This window comes from Macaca fascicularis, chromosome 8 (genome assembly GCF_037993035.2).
Source record: "Macaca fascicularis isolate 582-1 chromosome 8, T2T-MFA8v1.1".
NCBI classification, from domain to species: domain Eukaryota; kingdom Metazoa; phylum Chordata; class Mammalia; order Primates; family Cercopithecidae; genus Macaca; species Macaca fascicularis.
Window position 1 is genome coordinate 27,482,716 of NC_088382.1, and position 14,930 is coordinate 27,497,645.

Here is a 14,930-nt window from a genome sequence, read left to right on the forward strand (position 1 = left end):
ATCTTATGAGACTTACTCACTATCACAAGTGCAGTGTGGGAAAAGCCCACCCCTTGATTCAATTATCTCCCACTGGGTCCCTCCCACAACACACGGGGATTATGGGAGCTACAATTCAGGATGAGATTTGAGTGGGGACACAACCAAACCCTATCAGTACCTAAAACTTAATAAGCAGCTCAACTGATTAGTTATTTTATTGGTTATAAATATGATTTTTGGACATGCCCAATTTAGCCTTACTACCACCAGTGACAGATCCTAAAATTGTATCATTTGGGTCTTGACTCCTTTTTCCACACTCTTGTTGTCAGTTATGATACAAATACCCCCAGGGATCTAAAAATTCTTGTGCTTATATTGTCAGACATTCTTATTTCAGGATAGTTGAAGCTTCCTGAGAGTACCCTTGTGTGAGAATAGAACATAAAGGAAAAGAGAATGCTATATAGTAATTAGGTTGAATTAGGAATTGCTTTACATAACCACATTATGTATGTGGGGGAAAAATAACATTCTTAATAACTTTTTTCCTACAATTTTACATATGTAAAATATATTTAAACATATATATTTATATATTGTATCCATATATCCATAATGTAAATCAATGTCTGGCATATTTTTCAAGACTGATTAATGCCGTTGCCTATTTCCTTGTAGCTTATCTGGCTATAATAATATGTTGGAAATGTACTACTTTGGAGTGGGGAGTATGGAGAAGGAGAGTGAAACAATAGTTCAGATCAAGGAATCTTACAGCCAGGAGGCAGCCAGCACTTCCTCCTGCTGTCCCATTGTTGCAGGACCACAGCTTCGAGGTTGTGCAACACCTTTAGTAAACACTTCCTGAATCAGAGTCAAGAATGAACCAGGGAGTTTCATTCTGTCTCACTGGAGAGGAGGCAGGGACAGACCCAGCAGCGCCCATCTGAGCGAGAAGAGCAGACACTGTGCTCCTGGAATCACCCAGCATGTTGCAAGCTCTCCTGACAGTCAGTCTCCTCCTCTCTCCTGTTCCAGGTACGTGTTTAGCTCTTTTTCAGGTTCTATTGAATGCATTAGCGAACTTTTCATCATCTCCTAATAGTTTTATTGTATAAACTATTTTGACTTTTTTCTTTTTCTCAACCAATTTTACTAACTAGTTGGGCTGGTTTTAACCTGTTGTTTGGGGGCTGTGAGTGATATAAAGACAATGTTAAAAAGAGGCAACAAGAGGTCTTGAACCAATATGTATGCATCTCATCTGAGAATATATAGAAATAAAATGGACAATTTCATACAGCACAATTTAAATAATGAATATGAGTTCTGGCTGAAAAAGTGGAATTAATAAAACCCAGCTTGTCATTTAAAGAATGGTAAAGATGTGGCAGATTTGACTATTACTGTGTACAAGGCTTAGGAAAATACCTGCTATTATTATGGGAGCCAGTTTGGCTCTTTCTGCTTGAGTGTATATTTTTGTATTTATTCATTATTAGCAATAATAAATGTGACTAACTGGAAGTAATTAACTATCTTTTTTAAATTTATAAGGTATTATGATATTATGTAACAAAACAATATTGCTATTAAGCTTAACTTGATAATTTACTTTTATTTTGCTGGTTATATCAAACATTTAAAAATTTGAAATGAGAAAAATACTACCCTCCCAACAAGAAATTGTGTCTAGCAAGTCTCTCAATTGCTGGTAAATTCTCTAATTAGATTTTGGTTAAATTAGATTGGGTATCGTGATTCTTCAGCTTATTTCTATTTCCAGAGCTTATTTAACTCAGCACATGAACTGCAGTGCCTCGAATTCCTCCCCAGTAAACCTGTTTGTGGGTCTTAGAATGTTTGCTGGGACCTGGGGATGGGAACAGATTATCAGCTAGAGGTATGGGGCTTAGGGAGGGAAAACTTTCCCTTGTCCATGCACCCTCTTAGTACTTTGTTGCTAAAAATGATTTTCCTGCTTCTGACTTGTTTTCGATTTGTTTTCAAGACTTATAAAAATTTCATCTAACCTAATATCTTTAATTATCTGATTATTTTCCATTTCTGTATATTTTTGCTTCTATATTTTTGTTTGCACTCACTTTTAATATGTACCTATATCTGAACTGAACCTTTTATCACTGTGCAGTGATCCTCTTCATCTCTAATGCCTTTTGCTTTGATATCTATTTTGTCTGATGTGAACGTGTTACACCAGCTTTCTTTTGGTAAAATGAGCCTGAAATATTAAAAAAAATAAAACTGATGTCAGGCATTTAATATTGACCTGAAATTCCTACTTTTTGAGTCAAACTTAATAGAAATATTTTTTCTCTCCATTCTCCAAGACTGCTATCACCAACAGCTTTTCGGGAACCCGCTCTTAGCTGAAATACAAGAACTGCTTGGGCACTAGCTTTGTTGAAGAGCATAAAGATCAAGCTGGGCCGGGCGTGATGGCTCAAGCCTGTAATCCCAGCACTTTGGGAGGCCGAGATGGGCAGATCACGAGGTCAGGAGATCGAGACCATCCTGGCTAACACGGTGAAACCCCGTCTCTACTAAAAATACAAAAAATTAGCCGGACGTCGTGGCGGGCGCCTGTAGTCCCAGCTCCTCGGGAGGCTGAAGCAGAAGAATGGCGCGAACCCGGGAGGCGGAGCTTGCAGTGAGCGGAGATCGGGCCACTGCACTCCAGCCTGGGCCACAGAGCGAGACTCCGTCTCAAAAAAAAAAAAAAAAAAAAAAAAAAAAAAAAAAAAAGATCAAGCTGGATCCATTAACAGATTCGCATGACTAACACTGGGTCCCATGCACATTACAACCCTTCTGTGCAATTGGGCACACCAATCGGTTCTGCTGCCCTGACGGTGCCTGTACAACATGGCACCAAGAGACGCAGCTTCCTCTGATGTCACGCCTAGAAGTGTGACGCCACCCCTCCTTTAACTTCCAGCTTGCATTTTTAAGGGAGTCTTTTTTGCCACTGAACTATCCCTGTTATGATTCCCATTTGGGTGGCCTTTCTAGTCAGAATCTAAGAAGTAAAGCAATTTTCATTTCCCACCTCTTCCTCTTTGTTCTCTGCCCCTATCATCAAAGCAATAAATATATGCCCCTCTGACCACGACTTCTACCCAATTCCCAAACGGTTGACATAAAAGAAGGAGATGTAAAATAAGGCCGGTTGTGTGTAGTGAACTTCACAATCCCCTGAGAAAAAATGACTTACGGGATTTCATCCTACAAAAAGGAAAAGCAAATATTTAAAAGGATGTGACAGGTGTTTGCGGGGTGAAGATGTAAATGAGTGCATCAATATAGGAGAAAGGTCTTTACCTTATTACAGTAGAATACCCGGGGGTACAGCAATTTTGAAATTATTTTATTTCAAACTACCAGTTATTCCTTGCCTTTATAAGGTGACTAGAAGACTGAAAAGGATATATACAATTTAATCAAAATAGCCAAAATAATAGACTTAATTGAAATGCAGTTTTTTCCTTTTGTTTGTACTCACTTTTAATGCATGAAGTTTAAAACCACAAGATGGATTGATGAGATACAGAGAATCCCAGAACGTAAGTCAATATCCTTGTGTAAACCCTAATTCAGCATTTAATGTGATGTGTTCAGTTTGGAAAGAAGACATTTCTTTGAACAGTTTCAAACACATTTGAACAAAAATGAAAATGTCGATATTACATACTAATGTTCCCATTTTCAAAATGACCCCAAACACATGAACAAATAATGAAGCAATCCAGACTAATGTTGATCATATTAATGTTGTTAATGAGCTTTGGTTTTTCTAAAACTCAAAACAGTCAAAAATAATTATCCAATCTAAACCAAAATAACAGTTTTCTTTTTCCTGATCTGGTTTTGCTATTCAAGACTAATCCAACATGTGAGTTCTGTGGGAGAGAGAAGGCAAGTATTAAAATGAATTAATAGAAACATATTGTGTTACACCCTGGATTTGTGTAATCCCTGGATGGCAGTTGGTTGTGTTTGTTCCTCAGGCTTCAAAATAATTAACATGATGTTATTCAGTGGGGATGAGACTGCACCATCTCCATTAAACTTGAAGGCGGATGAGCTAAACAATATTAGGTTTACAATGGCTGTGTAATTTCTTGTATTCCAGATCTCATTATTTCAGGGACTTCTAGGTTTCCGGAAAATGAGAGCCTTTAAGAGAAATTCCATTTGGTTTCTTTAGAGAATATATGGAGTGGCAAGAGTTTGGAAGGAGCTGGAATTCCATTCACTTCAAACTGAAGAGATTGAGAGGTTGCCAAAGACTTTTAAAAGAAATGCTGTGGGTTTTTGTTGTTGTTGTTGTTGATTTTGTTTTGCTTTGCTTTGTCTTTGATTTCCATTTGGAAGTGGTTCATCCACCAAAAAGTTAGTAAGAAATTTTATAACTAACTTACATATTTTGAGCCCATAGTCAAGAGCTAGTTTGTAATTTCTGATTTCATGAAACATTAGGATTCAGATACTAACTAGAAGCATAGAGGTCAGTGTGCATGTGAGAGAAAATTTGTGTTGGCTAGATGGGCCTGTTTTCCTTCTCACCATTTCTGAATGGTGTTGAGAAGGAAACACTTCATTTTCTGCTTTTATACAAAAAATCAGGAACACAACTATTATTTTATTCTACGAAGGCAGCTTGGACTAGTATTTCCTGTTAGAATCATGTGTGTTCTAATATAGCATTTTAAAAGATTTGTGTTGGCTGCAACATTGGTGAAATTTGGCTTTGCTAACTCTATCTTTAACAAGACTACTCGCATTGATTAGCTACTGTAATCTACTAGGCAGCATGTTGGTGCCTTATGGTATGCTTGTTTTGTGTCCCTAAATTAAGGAGGCAGCAGGGAATTGTGTCAATACCATCAGTTAATTTCTGGCAGGAGTAATTTTCTTACCTCTTGGCATCTTACAGTTTCAAAATAATTACAAAAATTAGAAAAATTTTAACTCAGAAAAAGAATCATCAATTTAATATTTATTTAGGTTTTCGAACTTATGTTTCAAAATTTTTTATAATTGATGTTATTCTTTTCCTTTACCAAAAGTTAATTTAATAGAAATCAAAGATGCCCAGGGATTACCTCTGTGAGAGCAAGAAATGAGGAACTGAAGAACCTCGTGATGTTGTTCTTGAAGTGTGACAATGTAATGAGGTTTATTTTATCACAATGGATCAGAATTCAGCTATCCTAATGATCACTGACTCTTCAAAGAGGTTATAGGGGATTCTGTATTTATTTGCATAAATCATAAACCACTTGAACTGGCTTTAGAAACCATTTATTCGGCCTCCTTTTTTCAAAATATTTAAAGACTCAAACCAAATAAAAAAATAAGGTACTGTCAGTGCCATGCCTTTAAGTAATTTTGATATTTTTTAGAGTAACTCTTAAGCCACTGAGAGAAAAGATAGTTCATTACTTTAACACTCTTTTTGACTCAAAGAGTTCTTAGCTGGTTTAAACCCTTTTTCTGTTCTTCAAAGTTAAATACAAGTGACTCTTCAGTCATTAAATGAAATAAAGCCATTCTCAAATGATTAACAATAATAACACTAGTTTTTGAAAGTTTATACTTTAGTTTCTGAAGAAAACTTTAAACAATGTTTTGCTCTGTGATAAATGACTGGAGTAAAAGCACAGCCCTCCTAGGTAAGCAGTAAGTAATACTTAAGTGCTTCAGTTATGTTTGTTAAAAGATCAACCACAGTAACATAAATGTATCTCACCATAGAACTTTAAGATTTGAGTACTCTGAGCTAGGGTTACCTTTAGAGACCCTCCTAGTCCTTACTCAGAGAAGAGAACAAAACCTTTTCAGTTCCAGTCTTAGAAAGTTGTAGAGTTAGGCCCCATTCTGTTACTGCAGTCCACATTTTGGTTAAGCCTGTAGCCACCTTTAGCAGTTAAGGAGCAGATCTATTGACCTCATGCAGAACAGAGACTAGACCACATGGGCAAATCAAAAAGAAAATAGAAAATCTAATGTTAGCTTTGACAAAATTGAATCTCTCTCTAAAATGAGTTCCAGGCCGGGTGCCGTGGCTCATGCCTATAATCCCAGCAGTTTGGGAGGCCAAGCCAGGAGAACTGCTACAGCCCGGGAGTTCAAGACCAGCCTGGGCAACATAGCGAGACCTCTTCTCTAATAGAAAAAAAAAATAGCCAGGCATGGTGGTGCACACCTGCAGTCCCAGCTACTCTGGAGGCTGAGGTGGAAGGATGGCTTGAGCCCAGGAGGTTGAGGCTGCAGTGAGCCGTGTTTGTGCCACTGTACTCCAGCTTGGTGACAGAGTAAGACCTTGTCTCAACAAAATAAAAAATAAAAAAAAAAAAAGACTTCTAAAGACAACATGGAGAGGAGCATTTAAGATGCAGACAGGTTGGATCAAATCACTTTTCAATTCTCTTTCAGTATGACTTGCAGGCTCAAAAAAGGCCTTCCAGGCCAGTGATTCTGTTTGAATTATCTGCTTCTCTAATTTTCATTTTTTAAATGTTTTGTATGCAAAACATTAAGGTTTTTCTGCATTGCTTTTGCCAGCTCATTCTATGAACCTAGTATTGGAGCCTTTTCTTACTGTGACATAGTTTTATTTCACTAGTATAAAACATTGCTGTTTTCAAATCCAAGAAAAATAGAATTAAAATTGTGTACATTAGTTATTTTTTTCTAACCTTGTATGGTTTCCAGTGCTTTAATGCAATTTTTCTGGGACTGATTAGTTTCTCAGAGGATTACTTTCGCTTCTGTCTTTTTTGTTTTTTTTTTTTTTTGGCTGGGCTGTTGCTATTTCCCTGCACTGCAGGGATCAAAGATAATGAGAAGTGGCAAAATCCAAAAGAAATACTTTCTCTAAATACGGTAACACTTGTAAACTTTTAATGGGGGACGTATCTGAAGATACAGGTTAAAGTAAAATGTTAAGAGGAAAGAGTAGCCTTCTGAGGTTGTCGCTCTCTGCTGGTGTCAGCCCATTAATAACTCTGACATTCGTCACTTCAGGCTTCTGTGTGTGGTATCGTTCATTGGGAATGCAGTAAGGATGGCCATTACTGGCCAGCCTACTTCAGTTCTACCTGGATAAGTCTTTTTCTTTTTTCTCAGTAAGTGCTATAAAAGAACTCCCTGGGGTGAAGAAGTATGAAGTGGTTTATCCTATAAGACTTCATCCACTACATAAAAGAGAGGTCAAAGAGCCAGAGCAACAGGTACAGCTTTTGATTTATCAAAGAATCTTGATTTGAGATATATATATATGTATATATACACACACACATACACATATATATACATTATATATATATCTATGATAGATGAGATTTATATGTGTGTGTTTATATATGTGCATGTGTGTGTGTGTGCCTGTGTGTGTCAAGTGGAATTTGTGATGTTTTCAGCAATTACACCTTGGAGTTAAATAACAATGATTATATTTGTATTTCTTTTTGACCTTTTAAAAAATCTTTACTATAACCCGAAGTTATATTATTAACCTCATTCTACAAATCAAGTTTCTGAGAAGTGAAAGAAACTGTCCAAGGTAACAAAGAGAGGAAATTTAAATATTTTTGAGACAGAGTCTCATTCTGTCACCTAGGCTGGAGTGCAGTGATGCAATCTCAGCTCACTGCAAGCTCCGCCTCTCGGGTTCACACCATTCTCCTGCCTCAGCCTTGAGTAGCTGGGACTACAGTGGCCCGCCACCATGCCCGGCTAATTTTTTTGTATTTTTAGTTGAGATGAGGTTTCACTCTGTTAGCCAGGATGGTCTTGATCTCCTGACCTTGTGATCCGCCCGTCTCGGCCTCCCAAAGTGCTGGGATTACAGGCGTGAGCTACCGCCTGGCCGTAAATTTAATATTTTATGATGATTTATTCTATGTACTTCCAAAGAAAATTGGATTCTTTCTTTCTATCTATCTATCTATCTATCTATCTATCTATCTATCTATCTATCCATCCATCCATCCATCCATCCATCCATCCATCCATCCATCCATCCATCCATCCATCCATCCTTCTAAACACAACTATGACAATTGAAACAGAAATAGGAAACAAAATACAGCAAGTGAATGCATGTATACACGCACATTAACATGGAATTTATCTGTCTTTTCTGAACAGACTCTTTTTAATGTTTGTACATTTCTTACTGCAAATGAAACAACATATTCTCAGTCAACATTCACTCAATAAACATTTATTAATTCTAAGAAAAGCTAAAACATGATTCATTCAATTATAACAATGTTATAATTACCTGCACTCTTAAGTCTTCTGGGAGCCAGGAAGATACAGATAAATGGGACACAAATAATAGTTTACAGAAATACTCTGAAATCCAGCACACTCGGTGCACATATTCCCTCACTGTATGCGATTTTCCATAGCATTTCTTCTAAAGCAAATTTATGACAACAGAACCTGTATTTGACCCCATTTCCTAAAATAATTATCAACCAAATGGTTTCACTAAATTCAGATGGAACCCAAATGCATTGGATTCCCCTTCAATATGACTTTCAAGTGCCTTCTGAGAGTTTCTTTAAAATGTCAGACACCTTTTTTCCTGTAGTGCATTATGCTTATTATCTGGGTGACAAAGTAATCTGTACACGAAACCCCCATGACATGCGATTTACCCATATCACAAACTGGCACAGGTATCCCCTGAATCTAAAATAAAAGTTGGAAAAAAAATAACGATTTTTAATATATCTTCATATTTAGTCCTTTCAACAACCATATAACATAAGTGTATTTTTACAGTATTTTATTTCTAAGTGGAGAGGTAGGGGCTCAGAAAATTTAAGTACCCTGCCTAGGAGCACATAGCTTTTATGTTTTAGAGCTTGGATTCAAACCTGTTTGACTCCAAATGACAACTTTATGTGTTAGTATTTTGTGGCTGCCTATCCAAGCAGCCAAATTGATTTAATATGTGGGAGAGTCTGTATGTTCTCCTGAGAGCCTCTGTGGCATCAATAGAGGCTTTCTGGCCATTAAGGTAGCTCAGGTTCTGTTACACTGAAGTCTAAGAATCAGTCTGTAACCCTGAGACACTGACCAGTTTGTTGTATCATTTACTGTTAAAAATAAGAGACTCGTCAGTTGAATTTTTTTCTAATAACTTTTTATCTTTTTTGAAATTCTGTTTTAGGTTCTGGTATACATGTGCAGGATGTGCAGGTTTGTTACATAGATAAATGTGTGCCATGGTGGTTTGCTGCATCAATCAACCCATCACCTAGGTATTAAGCTCAGCATGCATTAGCTATTTCTCCTGATGCTTTCCCTTGCCCCGCCCCCTACCACACCTCAGAGTATGTTGTTCCCCTCCCTGTGTCCATGTGTTCTCATTGTTCAGCTCTGAATTGTGAGAACATGCAGTGTTTGGTTTTCTGTTCCTGTGTTGGTTCGCTGTGGATAATGGCTTCCAACTCCATTCATGTGCCTGCAAAGGACACGATCCTGTTCCTTTTTATGGTTGCATAGTATTCCGTGGTGTATATGTGCCACATTTTCTGTATCCAGTCTCTCACTGATGGGCATTTGGGTTGATTCCATGTCATTGTTACTGTAAATAGTACTGCAGTTAACATGTGCATGCATGTATCTTTGTAATAGAATGATTTATATTCCTTTGGGTATATACCCAGTAATGGGATTGCTGGGTCAAGTGGTATTTCTGGTTCTAGGTTTTGAGGAATTGCTACACTGTCTTCCACAATGATTGAACCAGCCTTGCATCTATTGTTTCTTGACTTTTTAATAATCACCATTCTAACTGGCATGAGACGGTATCTCATTGTGGTTTTGATTTGCATTTCTCTACAGATCAGTGATGTTGAGCTTTTTTCATATGTTTGTTAGCTGCATGAATGTCTTCTTTTGAGAAGTGTCTGTTCATGTCCTTTGCCCACTTTTTAATAGGGTTGTTTTTCTTGTAAATTTAAGTTCCTTGTGGATTCTGAATATTTGACCTTTCTCAGATCGATAGATTGTAAAAAATTTCTCTCATTCTGCAGGTTGTCTGTTCACTCTGATGATAATTTCTTTTGCTGTATAGAAGTTCCTTAGTTTTATTAGATCCTGTTTGTCAATTTTTGCTTTTGTTGCAATTGCTTTTGACAATTTGTCGTGAAATTTTTGCCTGTGCTTATGTCGTGAATGGTATTGCCTAGATTTTCTTCTAGGGTTTACATTTAAGTTTTTAATTTATCTTGAGTTAATTTTTGTATAAAGTGGAACAAAGGGGTCCAGTTTCAATTTTCTGCATGTGGCTAGCCAGTTCTCCCAGCACCATTTATTAAATATGAAATATTTTTTTCCCATTGCTTGCTTTTGTAAGGTTTGTCAAAGATCAGAGGATTATAGATGTGTGGTCTTATTTCTGACCTCTCTATTCAATTCCATTGGTCTGTGTGTCTGTTTTGTACCTGTACCATGCTGTTTTGGTTACCGTAGCCTTGTAGTATACCTTGAAGTCTGGTAGTATAATGCCTCCAGCTTTGTTCTTTTTGCTTAAGATTGTCTTGGCTATACAGGCTCTTTTGTGGTTCCATATGAATTTTAAAGTAATTTTTTCTAATTCTGTGAAGGATGTCAATGGTAGTTTTAGGGAAATAGCGTTGATTCTCTAAATTACTGTGGGTAGTATGGCTATCTTCACAGTATTGATTCTTCGTATCCATGAACATGGAATGTTTTTCCATTTGTTTGCATCCTTTCTGATTTCCTTAAGCAGTCGTGTGTGTTCTCCTTGAAGAGGTCGTTCACTTCTCTTGTTAGCCATCAGCTCGAATTTCACAGGTTCACCTGTATTTTCTGTGTCATCAACCTTTTGCTACTAAACCAGTGATTGTGTCCTTGTGGAAATTTATACTAATTATCTACTCTTTATGTGTTTTTGACTCACAGTAAACAACACTTCCGAGAAAAGCCAACATTTACTTACACACGCGCACACACCACCCTTTTTTCACTGAACATTTTGAGGAAAATTTAAACACAGGTGAACTATTTTTAATCAGAGCTGTAAAATGATTTCCTCACAACTGAAAAAATAAATTTGAGCTTTGAATAATATACTTTGATTAGCAAAAGCCACAGACTAGTTACTGGCTCATACTAGATGAAAAATATTAATTTTTGCAATGATTGACTAGGTGGATGAGGTTGATATAATGTGCTTGATATTTATTGTGTTTATATTACTTATCTAGTCCATTACTAGGTTAAACGGCTACATGAACCTTATATTTTCCTGATCCACAGTGCAAGTATATAGGATCTGAATTCAGAGGATTAGTTTGTGTTCACCTGTAAATTTTGTCCATTCTCTCTGTATAAATTTAGACAAACATAAACGTTAAGTTTCTTGTCTTAAAGTAGGGATGATCATGATAATACTTATACAAATATTTTGGGATAATGTATATGAAAAGCAAGGAAGGATCCAAATTTTAACTCCCTATTCAAGATTATGCTATGGGCTGGGTGCATTGGCTCACACCTGTAATCCCAGCACTTTGGGAGATTGAGGCGAGTGGATCACCTGAGGTCGGGAGTTCACGAGCAACCTGGCCAACGTTGTGAAACCCGTCTCTACTAAAAATACAAAAAATTAGCTGGGTGTGGTGGTGGACACCTCTAATTCCAACTACTCAGGAGGCTGAGGCAGGAGACTGGTTGCAACCCAGGAGGCAGAGGTTGCAGTGAGCTGAGATCATGCCATTGCACTCCAACCTCCAACTCCATCTCAAAAAAAAAAAAAGAGAGAGAGAAATTATGTATTATGTTATGGCATGGCCCTGTGTAGACCATCATATTCCATTTCTTATGACTAATTTTCAGTTTTTGTGGCTTCATGTCCCAGTTAATAAACGTTTATTTTAAAATTCTTCTTTTTGACATAAACTGTCAACTTTGGTTTGCTTTTCTTAATAATATTCTTGTTTCTACTTCTATGCTTTTTTAAATGGATTTCTTGCTACTTAAAATACTCTTACTACATTTAGAGTCCCTCCCATTTAGGGGACTCTACATTTAGAGTCTCTTATAGTCCTTGTCAAGCCAACTTGCCATATTCCTATCTACACGAATACGTCCCTATCCTGAAATCGTGCATCAGTCACAGTCAGTATTATAAAGTTTAGCTACTGATTTTAAAAAGAAACGTGTCTGTAGCGATGGTGTGTTCACAAGTGTGTGTGTGTGTGCATGTGTTTCTATGAGAGCAAGTGTAGCCTTCACTTCCGGTTTGAAACTGTCCAGGTAAATTTTTTTAAAGGTTTTTTTTTTTTCCTTTAAATATGTCTATGCCATGTCTCTACTCCTCCTTCACCCTCATCTGCCAATCCTTGTCCTGGAACATAAATACTTGTTTCATTAATACATGTGGGTCCAAATAAATACTTGAAAAGCACATTAATTTTTATCTCTAAAGGAAATAAGATTATTAAAATAAATACCATAGATAATTGAAGAAAAAACTACCTAAATAATTAGAACCTTTTAACGTTTCTTCAAAAGGAAAAACTTTTATTTTTTTAGTTTCATCTGTTACATTTCCAAGTTCTCTCCTGCTCCCTGTGGTTGTAGAGAGTAGAAGAGAATATATTATCAGGCCTGATGAATATAATGGAATAAGCACTGAATGCTTCCACAGCATCTCAGAAATAAATATAACTCTCCCATGTTTACTTTTTAATATCTCAGGTGTCAGGTGACACCTTTGAATTACCCCACAATAACCAGGTGGCTAAACCATTAGCAGTAATTTTTGTTAGGGTTTAATTCCAGCTGTTCACAGGAAGATATCAAACGTCACATGATAGGGTTGCCAGATGAAATACAGAGTACCAGTTAAGTTTGAATTTCAGACAAACAGTAAAAATCTTTTTGTATAAATATGTCCTACACCACTTTGGGAGGCCAAGGCAGGCAGATCATGAGATCAGGAGTTCGAGACTAGTCTGACCAACAAGGTAAAACCCTGACTCTACTGAAAATACACACAAAAAATTAGCTGGGTGTGGTGGTGCGTACCTGTAATCCCAGCTTCTCAGGAGGCTGAGGCAGGAGAATTACTTGAACCCTGGGAGGCAGAGGTTGCAGTGAGCTGAGATCATGCCACTGCACTCCAGCCTGGGTGAGAGAGTGAGTCTCTCTCTCTCCTTCTCCCTCTCCTCCTCCGCCCCCCGCCCCCCACCGTGTGTGTGTGTGTGTGTGTGTGTGTGTGTGTGTGTGTGTGTGTGTATATCCCACACAACATTTCTGATATAATTGTAAAGAAGCATTCCAACAGAATGAATCTAATTTTCCCAGCTAGTGCATTTGCATCTCTTTTTCTTAGTCACTGATTTCTACTTTCCATTCTTTCTCCTATCTTCTAAACTCCTCCATGTGCAGGATTGTCACATTTAGCAAATAGAAATATAGGATGCCCAGTTAAATTTAAATTTCAAGTAAACAACAAATATTTCATTAGTATGTCACAATGGTCATAGGGGGCACATGTATTTATAAAGTATTATATGTATTAACAAAAATATTCTGTTTATCTGACATTCACATTTAACTGGCATCCTGTATTTTACCTGGCAATCCTATCCTGTGGCTTTTGATATCACCCTGTGAACATCCAGAACTAAACCCTAGCAATCTCTCCATGATTCCAGATTCTGTCCTATCCACGACCTAAGGCTTCTAATGCTGCTGCATGCCTCATATCTCAATCCTGCCCTGTTGGGGTTATTGGGTTCTGCCATATGATACTTGTTTTACAAACATAGACTAAAGAAGTTAGTGACATCTTTGTTTGCCACACAACAAATATATGATTTCCATTGGCATAGACTCTTCTATAGTCTCTCAGGCACACCTTACGACTAATAAGAACGCTGTCTTCCAGGTATAAGCCAAGTTCTTGGGAGTTATCTTTACAGTTTCTGTGTTGAGACTATTGGTCTTCCCTGTGCAAATACTTGATTAGCAAATACTACTTGAAACAATCCACAATTCATAGTGCAGTTGACCACCCTTATGATCAAGGGGATCTCTGTATCCCATCCCATAAAAGCTTCATAGGCCTCACCCTAGATTAAGTGCTTCACTTCTCAAGACAATGAACAGATGGAGGACTTTTGTAGTTATCATTATACAACTGTGCCCTGTGTTGTCTTATTATACAACCAGAGAACTGAGGCACTGGCTTTACCTGTCAGCTATGCCAGGGGTGTGACACCATCTTTCTGACTTGATCACACATGCCACATCTCTTAATATTTCAGCTAGACTGAAATAATCCTTTGTAAAAAGTTTTGGGGGCTGGGGGTAAAGAACAAGGTAGAACTTTGAATATTTTATTCATAATTATATTCACGATTGTATTTATACGAATGATATAAGGACTAAATAAGTATGTGTTAAATGACCAATGAATAAGTAAACTAATGGACAAATGAATAAATGTTTATGACTGGAACATATTACCCATAAACCTCCCTAGAGACATATTTAACATATACTCTGTGAAAGTCCCTGATGCTGGGAACTTACATTCTAAAGACAGTAACTATTCTTCATAGAATTCAGCATCCAGATTGTACATGTTCTTGGAGGCCCAAACCATCTTGGTATTGGCCCATGTCATAAAAGAAAATATCTTACAGCACAATTCTTCCCTCAGATTGAGAACTCTTTCAGGCCCATTAGCTGATTTAGCAGGGTTTTTAGAGCTCATGGATTCACTGAGAGTTTTGAATAACTGTTATATTACTAGAATTAAGAATCTCTCTGTCTTCTAGGGCTTCTCTTGATATTTCCTGTGTGCCCATTGACATGTCCTTGAACTTACAGATTTGCCCCATCCCAGGACCATCCAGAACTGT

At 37.3% G+C, this 14,930-nt stretch overlaps 1 protein-coding gene across 4 annotated transcripts in view; it reads left to right on the forward strand.

The window, feature by feature from the left end:
- Positions 1-888: 888 nt before the first annotated feature.
- The window catches only part of ADAM28 (ADAM metallopeptidase domain 28), a 61,479-nt gene continuing 47,437 nt past the window's right edge, over positions 889-14,930 (forward strand). For 2 of the 4 annotated variants that reach the window (XM_065518997.2, XM_065518998.2), the window contains exons 1-3: positions 889-1,023; positions 4,214-4,284; positions 7,138-7,241. In XM_065518997.2, coding sequence (XP_065375069.1) covers positions 4,221-4,284; positions 7,138-7,241 — 168 coding nt within the window. In that variant the 5' untranslated portion in view covers positions 889-1,023; positions 4,214-4,220. The remainder of the gene's footprint in view (positions 1,024-4,213; positions 4,285-7,137; positions 7,242-14,930) is intronic. The other 2 variants (XR_012417159.1, XM_045398047.3) reach the window with 1 other exon arrangement.